At 44.1% G+C, this 10,000-nt stretch overlaps 1 protein-coding gene across 1 annotated transcript in view; it reads left to right on the plus strand.

The window, feature by feature from the left end:
• Nucleotides 1-10,000, plus strand: part of LOC119597497 (neurotrimin-like) — a 60,012-nt gene that overhangs the window by 46,970 nt on the left and 3,042 nt on the right. The window contains exon 7 of the mRNA XM_037947075.1: nt 8,541-8,692. Coding sequence (XP_037803003.1) covers nt 8,541-8,692 — 152 coding nt within the window. The remainder of the gene's footprint in view (nt 1-8,540; nt 8,693-10,000) is intronic.

Consider the following 10,000-nt stretch of genomic DNA (forward strand, 5'->3'; position numbering starts at 1 on the left):
CCAACATCTGTACAAATATCTATTCTACTAATTGTTCCACCCTCTGTCCCAACATCTGTTCTGACAACGTTCTTTTAACAATTATTTCATCACTAATTGTTCTCCATTCTCCCCAACAGTGCAGTTCGTTTATGCAAAATCTCTAATGTATGAGGATACGGTTTTGTGAGCCAAAATGTGTTAGTATGTGGTGGTGGTAATGCGATTGAATTTGAAAGGTGGGTTATGTGGTGTTTATGTGATTACGGGTTTGTAGGGTTGTGCGAAAGAGATGTGATTTAGTGAGTGATGAGAGTAATGACATATGCAATTGAAAGGTGCTCACAGCAGTCGTGATTAATCCGATCTCAGTGAAGACAAAATCACAGAGCATACCACAGGTAAAAGATCGACAGGTGCCCCACACACAGTACAACAAACACACACACTAACACACACACACACACACACACACACAAACACACACAAACACCCACACACACACACACACAGAAATGTCGATAACGTCAACCCTTGCATGTGACCTTTGACATTCCACATCTCTTAAACGCCATCTGATTCGACTTTATTTATTTATTTATTAACAGATAGATGAATAAAGACAACAAATAGGTAAAGTTAATTAATAAAAGCTATACATTATGAGATGAAGTTACGAAATAATTGGAGATAATTTGTTACGAAATCAGCAATGGCAATATTATCAACATTACCACTGTGACAAAAAAGCCTAAACTAGCGATAACTGTCAAAATAATAATAATTGATAGATTAATGATAGTGATAACTAATAAGCAATAATGATAGACGAATGAATAAAAGGAATGTCCAAAAAAGAACAGTAACACTAAAGATAATAACGACTAAGAGATAACAGCGATAAATAACAGCTGGAACGATATAACGTTTAGAATAACTTTAACCTTTGGACTAAATGAACCAAAGAAATAATATCATCAGTATCGTCAATCAGTGGCAAAAACAACAAAAAAATCATAAAAAAACAAAAATTAAGAAAATCATAAAAACATCAAAATAAATAACAACACAACAAATTAATAACAAAAAACAAAACAAAACAACAACGAAATAATAAGAAAAACAACAAAAGACAAAAAATAACAACAGAAAAGACAACAAAAGACAAAAAATAACAACAGAAAAAACAACAAAAGACAAAAAAAAAATAACAACAGAAACAACAAAACAAGAATGACAACAACACATAACAACATCAACAACCTCAAATGTGACAGCTCCAAGAATCACCAACGAAATCTATCACAACCATCACAACCAGATCACAACAACCCATGCTATAAAGAAAACAAGAAACAGTAACAGTAACACCACCAATAACAACAACTACCATCGAACCAACAACCATCTTCACTACTAATGGAAACGATGATAACATCTGCCATTACCACACACACAAAATAAACAAATAAGCACCTAAAAAAATGACATCTATCACGATAACACGATGTATGATTGACAAAACAACAACAACAAATTTTCTCACCAAAACAACAACAAACGTTAATTTCTTTACCAAAAACAACAACAGACGTTAATTACCTCACCAAGCAACAACAAAAGCTTATTATCTCACCAAAGCAACAACAGACGCTAATTACCTCACCAAAGCAACAACAAAAGCTAAATGCCTCAACAAACCAACAACAACAATATCCCCAAACAGAAAGAAGCCATATTACCACAAAAACAAAAAACAAACACACAAACGAAAAAACCAGCTTTAAAAAAAAATACCAAAACCCAAAAACGTCAAACCGAAAAGCAAGACACCAATAAACAACAATAAAACAAAAAAAGGGGCCGATATCCCCAAAACGAAACGACAAAAAAGTAAAGCTACAAAAACACGCCCCCGAGAGTACCTGAACGATTTCCTGGTTGACCTTGACACGTGATGAGGCAGTAAAGAGGATACTGGGAACGAGGGTGAAGGAGAATAATATCAGCTTTATTAAATCTCCTCTTGCTTTTATTCGATTTTTTTTTGTCTGTCTTTGATTCTCTGTTTCCTCTCTCTCTCTCTCTCTCTCCTTCTCTCTCTCATTCTCTCTCTTTCTCTTTCATTCTGTCTCTCTTCTCTCCCCCCTCTCTCTCTCTCCTCTCTTCTTCTCTTCTATCTTCCTCTCTATCTCTCATTCTCTCTCATTCTCACTCATTCTCTCTGTCTCTCTGTCTCTCTGTCTCTTGTTCTCGGGCTCTTGTTCTCGTCTCTTGTTCTCTGTCTCTCTTCTTCTGTTCTGTTTCTCTCTCTCTTTCTCTTTCCTTCTCCTTCTCTCTCTCTCCTCTCTCCCTCCTCTTTCCCCCTTTTCTCTCTTTTCCTCTCTCTCTCTCTCTCTCTCTCTCATTCACACACACTGCCCTCTTTCTCATCATCCATCCCCCTCCCTGTCTTCCTCTCCTCTTTCTCTCCATCTATGTTTCTTGTGTCATTATCACGTTTATCTTATGGGAACATTATTATCAAATTAGCAAAATCATCATTAGAAAGGAAAAAGGGAAGGGGAGGAAAAATGGGAGACAGAAAGGCAGAATAAAGAGCAGAATGAGGAAGATGAAGAGAAGGAGAAAAAATGTGATAGAAGGATGAGAAGGAGGAGGAGAAGGAGGGGGGGAGGAGGGGGGGAGGAGGAGGAGGAGGGGGGGGAGGAGGAGGAGGAGGAGGAGGAGGAGGAGGAGGAGGAGGAGGAAGAGGAAGAGGAAGAGGAGGAGGAAGAAGAGGAGAGGATTTAGAGGAAGAGAAGGAGAAGGAGAAGGAGGAGGAGGAGGAGGAGAGGAGGAGGAGGAGGAGGAGGAGGAGGGGGGGAGGGGGGAGGAGGAGGGGAGGAGGAGGAGGAGGAGAAGGGGGAGTAGGAGGAGAGGAGGGAGGGAGGAGGGGGGAGGAAAAAGGGAAGAAGAAGAAAAAAGAAGAGGAAAAAAAAAAAAAGAAAGAAGAAGAAGGGGAAAAGAAGAATAAAAAGAAGAAAAGAAGAAGAAAAAGAAGAAAAGAAGAAGAAGAAGAGGTAGAGGAGGAGGAGAATAAGAATAAGAATAAGAAGAAGGAGAAAAAGAAGAAGGGGGAGGAGGAGGAGGAGGAAAAGGAGGAAGAGGAGGAGGAAAGGGGAGAGGGGTAAAATAGGATTAGAGTGGCCGCAGAACAAAGGGAAGGAGTTGGGAAAAAGGAAGATCATTAAAATAAAAAAAACGGATAAAAAAGGGTGGGGGGGTGGGGAACTTTAAGGAAAAAAAAAAAAAAAGAAAAAATGGTGGAAAGAATTGGGGGAAAAGAAGAAGGGACGGCCCCCCCCAAAAAGGGGGGGAAAGAAAGGCCCCCCCCCAAATCCCCACCCCCCCCAACCACCCCCCCCCCCCCCCCCTTACCCCCACTCTTTTTCATCCCCACCCTTTTCCCTTTCCTCCCCACCCCTCTCCCCCCTCTCCCCCCCCCCACCCCCCCCCCCCCCCAAACCCTTTCCCCCCCCCCCCCTTCCCTTTTTCCTTTTCCCCTTCTCCCCCTTTCCCCCCTTTTCCCCCCTCCCCCTCCCTTTCCCTCCCGTTCCCTTTTTTCCCTCCCCCCTTCCCTTCCCCCCATCCTTTTTTCCCTCCCTTCCTCCAACCCCTCCCCCCCCCTCCCCTTCCTTCCTCCCTCCCCCCCTCCCCCCTCCCCTCCTCCTTCCCCCCTTTTTCCCTTTCCCCCCTCTTTCCCTTTCCCATCCCCTTTTCCTCCTCCCCCCCCTTCTCTCCCTACCTTCCTCCCTCTCCCTTCCCGCCCCCCTTTCCCTTCCTCCCCCCCTCTTCCCCCTTTCCCATCTCTCCCTCCTCCCTCCCCGCCCCCTCCTCCCTCCGTTTTCCTTTCCCTTCCTTTTCCTCCCTCCTCCCTCCCCTTCCCCCCCCCTTTCTCTCTTCTCCCAGCACTCCAAAGGTTTTTGGGTTCACGGGGGAGACGAGGTAAAAAAGTTAATCGTATTGTTGCATCTTGCAGCATCACTTTGCAGTTTGTTTTTTAGGAGAATATGGGAGAGTTAAGGGTGTGGTGGAGGGGAGGGAGGAAGGAATGGGAGGGGAGGAGAAGGGCAGGAAAAGAGGGGGGAAGGGAGGGAGGGAGAAAAGGGGGGGAGAGAGAGAGAGAGAAAGAGAGAGAGAGAGAGAGAGAGAGGAGAGAGAGAGAAAAGAGAGAAGGAGAGAGAGAGAAGAAAGAAAAGGAGATGAGAGAGAGAGAGAGAGAGAGGGATGAATAGAATAGAAGATAGATAGATAGATGGTAGATAGAAGAAATAGAGAGAGAGAGGAGAGGAGGGAGAGAGAGAGAGGAGAGAGGGGAGAAGAGAGACAGAGAGACAGAGAGACAGAGAGAGAGAGACAGACGACAGAAGAGAGAGAGGGGAGAAGAGAAAAGAAGAGGGGCAGAGACAGAGACAGAGAAGAGAAGGGGAAAGGGGGAGAGAGAGAAGAGAGGGAGGAGGGAAGGGGGGAGGGGAAAAGAGGAGAGAGAGGAGAGAGAAGAGAAATGAATAGAGATAGAAGATAGATAGATAGGTAGATAATAGATAGGATAGGTAGATAGATAGATGATAGATAGAAGAGAGAGAGAAGAGAGAGAGAGAGAAGGAGAGAGAGGAGGAGAGAGAGAAGAGAGAGAGAGGAGAGAGAGAGGGGAGAGGGGGGAAGAGAGGGGGAGAGAGGGAGAGAGGGGAGAGAGAGGTTTTTGGGGAGAGGAGAGGGACGGAAAGCCAGAGAGAGAAAGAGAAAGAGAGAGGGAGAGAGGCTGTCAAAGAGAGCGGCATTTGGTTGGGTGTGACGTTATCTTAATTAAAGCCGCCCTAAGGGAGTGAGTGCCAGGGAGAGAGGGCCAGTGTGTGCCAGTGCGTGCGTGTGTGAGTTTGAGTGCCAGTCCCTTCCGAAAGTCATTACTTGGTGAAATTTTCTTAGGGATGAGGTTAAAGGGAGAGAGGGAGGGAAGGGAGGGGGAGGGAGGGAGATGGAGGGGAAGGGAGGGAGAGGGAGGGGAATGGAGGGAAAGGGAGGGGAAGGGAGAGAGAAGGGAAGGGAGAGAGAGAAGAAGGGAGAGAAAGAGGAAGGGTGGGCAGGATAGAATGGGAAATTGGGGATGGAGTGTGAAGAGAGAGAGAGAGAGAGGGTAAAGTGAGGGGAAAAAAGGGGAGGAAAGAGAGGGAGAGGATAGAGGGATAGAGGGACGAAGGGAATGAAAAGAGAGAGGGGAGAGAGAGGCAGAGGATAGAAGGAGGAAAAGGGGGAAGGAGGGAAGGGATGAAGAGGGAGAGGAAAGAAGAAAGGAGAAGGAGAGTGAGGAAACGGGTAGAGGGAGGGGGATGAAAAGGGTGGAAAGAGGGAAGAGGCGTTAAGAGAAGAGAGGAAAAGGGAAAGGAGAGAAGAAGAGATAACGAATGTACGGGATAAAAGGATGAATTAGGAAGAAGGAAGAGAGAGAAAAAAAATGTGAAGAAAGGAAGAAGGGAAGGAAAACATACACAATGAAAGGAGAAGAAAAGAAAGGGAGAGAGAGGATAAGGATATTTAGGGAAGGACAGAGGGAAGAGAGCGAAGAAGGGAAGAGAGAGAAATGATAGGAAGGGAGGAAGAGAGGGAAAAGAGAGGAGAAGGGAAGAGAAAGAAGATGGGGAGGTAGGAAGGAAGGGAAGAGAGAGAAAGGATAGGGAGGAAGGGAGGGAGGGGGGAGGGAAGGGAGGGAGGGGAGACGGAGGGAGGCTGAGTTACGGCCCCTCCTCGGCTGGACAGGGAGATCTGTTTATGCCTGTAGGGTAGTGCATTATCTGTTTCTCTCTTGTCTTCGCCCAGATGACCTCTTTCTATATATTTTTCCTCGGGAGAAAGAGGGGGGGGAGAGGGGGGAGAGAGGGAGGGATGGAGGTAGGGGAGGGAGGGAAGGGAAGAAGAGAAATGGGGGGGGGGATGGAGGAAGGGAGGGAGGGAAGGGAAGAGAGAGGGAGGAGGGGAAGGATGAGAGGAGGAGGGAAGGAGGGAGTGGAAAAGAGAGGGGAGAAAAGAGGGAGAAAGGAAGGAAGGAAGAGAAGAGAGAGAGAGAGAGGGGAGAGAGAGAGAGAGAGAGAGAGAGAGAGAGAGAGAGAGAGAGAGAGAGAGAAGAGAGAGAGAGAGAGAGAGAGAGAAGGAGAGAGAGGGGATAGAGATGGGAGAAAAAAGAGAGAGGAGAGAAGGGAGAGAGAGAGAGAGAGAGAGAGAGAAGGGGAGAAGGAGAGAAAAAGGGGAGAGGGAGAAAGACAGACAACCAGACACTCACACAGGCAATCAATCAGACAGACAGACAAACGGACGCAAACAGAGAGACAGACAGACAAACGGAGTGATCCACATATAGCACTAATATCCGAATAAGAAGATAGATAGACAGACAGATAATGGAAAACGACGAGGGGAAACAAATATTCAACGAAGAGATGCCAAATGCAGATAGAGGCCGATAAAGAAATATTAGAAGGCATGTGGACTGTATGGAAACAACAGCTTTAGTGCTGAGAGAATGGGGTGAAAATATTCATGGGAAAATGCCACCTCTTCCACCTCCTCTTCCTCCCTTTTCTTCGTCTCTCTGTTCTCCACCTTCCGTTTTTATCGTTTTTTCTCTTTCCATAGTTTTTTTTTTCTTGTTTCCTGTTCTTCTTCCTCCTCTTTTCCCTCAATTTCTGTTTTCTCTGTTTCCCCGGCTATTCATCACCATTTCTTTTCACTGCCATACCCCCTCTTCTTCTTTCCCCTTTTTTCATCCTCCTGTCTCCTCTTTCTCTTCTTCCTTCCTTTCTTCTTTTTGTACTTCTTCCTCTACCTATTCTTCTATTTCCCTCCTCTCCTCCTCCCTTTCTATCTCTTCCAGTTCTCACTTTATTTATTTTTTTATTTCTCACCAATATCCTGTTCCTCCTCCTCTTCGTCACCTCTCTTATCCTTTTAATCTCCTGTTCCCCTTCCTCTTCTTCTTTTACTTCTACCTTCTGCTCCTCCCTCTCTCCTCATTTTCTCTTTGTTTGTCTCTTCCTTCTTCGTTTCCTCCACTTCTTCCTTTACATTTGCCCCTCTCTACCTCCTTCGTCACCTCCTCTTCATCCCTCTCTTCTCTTTTCCTCTTCCTCTTCCTTCTTCATCTTTTCCCTCACCTCTTCATTCATAATTTCTCCTCTTCTTTCTCCTTCTCCTCCCTCGCTTCCTCTTTTTCTTCATCCTTCTCGCTTCCTCTTTCTTCTCCTCCGTTTTTATTTTTTTAATCTTTTCCCTCACCTTCTCTACCTTCTCCTCCTCCTCCTCCTCGCTTCCCCTCTTCTCTTCCTCCTCAATGCCCCCTCCTCTTTCTCCCCTCCTCCTTCGTCTTTATCTTTTCTCTCATTTCTTCATTCACAATTTCCCCTCCTCTTTCTCCTCCTCCTCCTCCTTCCCCTTCATCTTTATTTTTTTCCCTCTCCTCTTCATTCACAATTTCCCCTCCTCTTTCTCCTCCTCCTCCTCCTCCGTCTTCATCTTTATTTTTTCCCTCACTTCTTCATTCACAATTTCCCCTCCCCAACTCCTTCTTTATCTCCTTCCCCACCTCTTCTTCCTCCTGCACAACACCTGTCTCTAAAATGCGACTTTCTGTATCTCATCCAGGATCAGGTAGCTAGGAATTTAATTAAGGCCAAGGTAAAGCGTTTTTAAATCTGACCTTTTGTCTTCATCTCTGTCTGTTTCAAAGTATCAGTGTAAGTGGCTCTTGTTATAAGCGTGTCTGTATCTCTCTCATATATGTGTACACATGCATACTTGCATACGTACATGCATACATATATACATACATACATACATTATACATACCTACATACATACATACATACTACATATATATAATATATATATATATAATATATATATATAATATATATATATATATATATAATATATATATATATAATATATATATATATATATATAATATATATATTATATATATATATATATATAATATATATATTTTATATATATATATATATATACAGGAATGCACTTACGCATCGCCCCCCCCCCCCACACACACACGGACGGAAGAACAGAGAGACAGGTAGAGAATTATAAGAATAAACAGCTGCGGCGATAGACAGATGGACACATATATGTAGATTCATTTTGATGTGGCTACTTGTTCTTCATAGGTCAATGTCTGTATTTTGGATGTATTGTCTGTCTGTACCTGTCTTTTCTCTCTTCTCTCTCTCTATTGTCTGTCTGTATTCTCTCTACTCTCTTCTCTCTTCTCTCTCTCGTCTCTCTCTCTCTCTCTCTTCCTCTTTCTCTCTTCCTCTCTTCCTCTCTCCCTCTTCCTCTCTCTCTCTTCTTGTCTCTCTCTCTCCCTCCCTCTCTCTCCTTCCTCCTCCCAATTACTTTTCCTGTCTCCCAACTTTTTATCCACCCCCCTCTCTCTTCCCTCCCTCCCTTCCCTCCCTCCCCCTCTTCGCAAATAAAACAAAAGCTAAGCGCCATTTTACCCCCCCTCCCCCCAGGTGGAGAGACCCCCGCAGCCATACATTCCGGTTCAAGCAGGACTTGCTCTCCGTCGCCCCTCCCCCAGCTGGTCCTCGAGGGGGCGGCGCTAATCCTGTGCCTCGAGGTCCTACTCAGACTGATGCTGACCTCAGGCAACGTCCTCGCGGGGGTAAGTTTGGAGTGGAGGTGGAGAGGCTGAGTTGGGGGGGGGTGGAAAGGGCTGCAGGAGGTGGAGTTTGAAGATGGATGGAGGGAAAAGATGTAGTAAAGGTGGAGATGGAGTTGGGGGGGATGGAGAAGGTGAGGTGATGAAGATAGGAGGGAGGATAGGAGGGAGGGGGAATTAGAAAAGGAGGAATAAGGAAGTGGAAGTGGAAGAGATATTAGGAGAAAGAGGAGGTAGAGGTAAATGGAAGATGGAAGTGAGAAGATAGAAGTGGAAGACAAAGGAGGGAATAGAGGAAAGGGGGGAAATATGGAGGTGAAGAAAAAGAAAATGAAACGTAAGAATTATCCAAGAAGAGAAAAGGAAGAGAGGAGAAAAAGAAAAACAAGAGAGAAAAAGGGAGATGATTAAAGAGTATTTCAGAGAGCGAATGTTTATTACATAATAACCGGCAATTATTACTGTAATATTTCACTCCATTATTATTATTCAACCACGTGCTTTAGTGTCATATATCACTGACCCTTCACCGTTATGTCAATTATTTCACTTACGTATTCGTTAGAGCAAATTAGCCTTTATCAACAGATCATTTTGTTGTATCAAAGAGCAGAATAATAAAGTAATAATAAGAGGAAGGAAGAAAAAGTAACGGAAAGAGAGATAGATTGAGAGAGAGAGTTGGGAGGGAGTGAGAGAAAGGGAGAGGGAGAGGGAGATGGAGAGGAAGAGGGAGATGGAGAGGGAGAGGGAGAGGGAGAAGAAAAGGGTTAGGATTAGGGCAAAGTCGAGGGAGAGGGAGATTGAGAGGAAGACGAAGAGGGAAATAGAGAAGGAGAGAGAGAGCGCGCGCGAAAGTGGGAGGAATGGGGCTAAAAGAGAGAGAGAGAGAGAGAGAGAGAGAGAGAGAGAGAGAGAGAGAGAGAGAGGAGAGAGAGAGAGAGAGAGAGAGAGAGAGAGAGAGAGAGAGAGAGAGAGAGAGAAAGAGAGAGAGAGAGGGAGAGAGAGAGAGAGAGAGACCAAGAGAGAAGGCAAATCGATAGACAAATGTGTGTGGCTCTTACTCTCCTAATGCTCAGTCTAAGTCTTCTTTTTTTTCTTTTTTTTTTTCACAATCACCACCATATTTACAGTTTCTCTTCAAAACAAAATCTGTTCACGATTTTCATAACATAAACATAAACATAAAAATAAACATAAACATAAAAATAAACATAATAATGATAATAATAATAATAATAATAATAATAATAATAATAATAATAATAATAATAATAATAATAATAATAATATAATAATAATAATAATAAT

The sequence above is a fragment of the Penaeus monodon genome, chromosome 39 (genome assembly GCF_015228065.2).
Source record: "Penaeus monodon isolate SGIC_2016 chromosome 39, NSTDA_Pmon_1, whole genome shotgun sequence".
NCBI lineage: Eukaryota > Metazoa > Arthropoda > Malacostraca > Decapoda > Penaeidae > Penaeus > Penaeus monodon.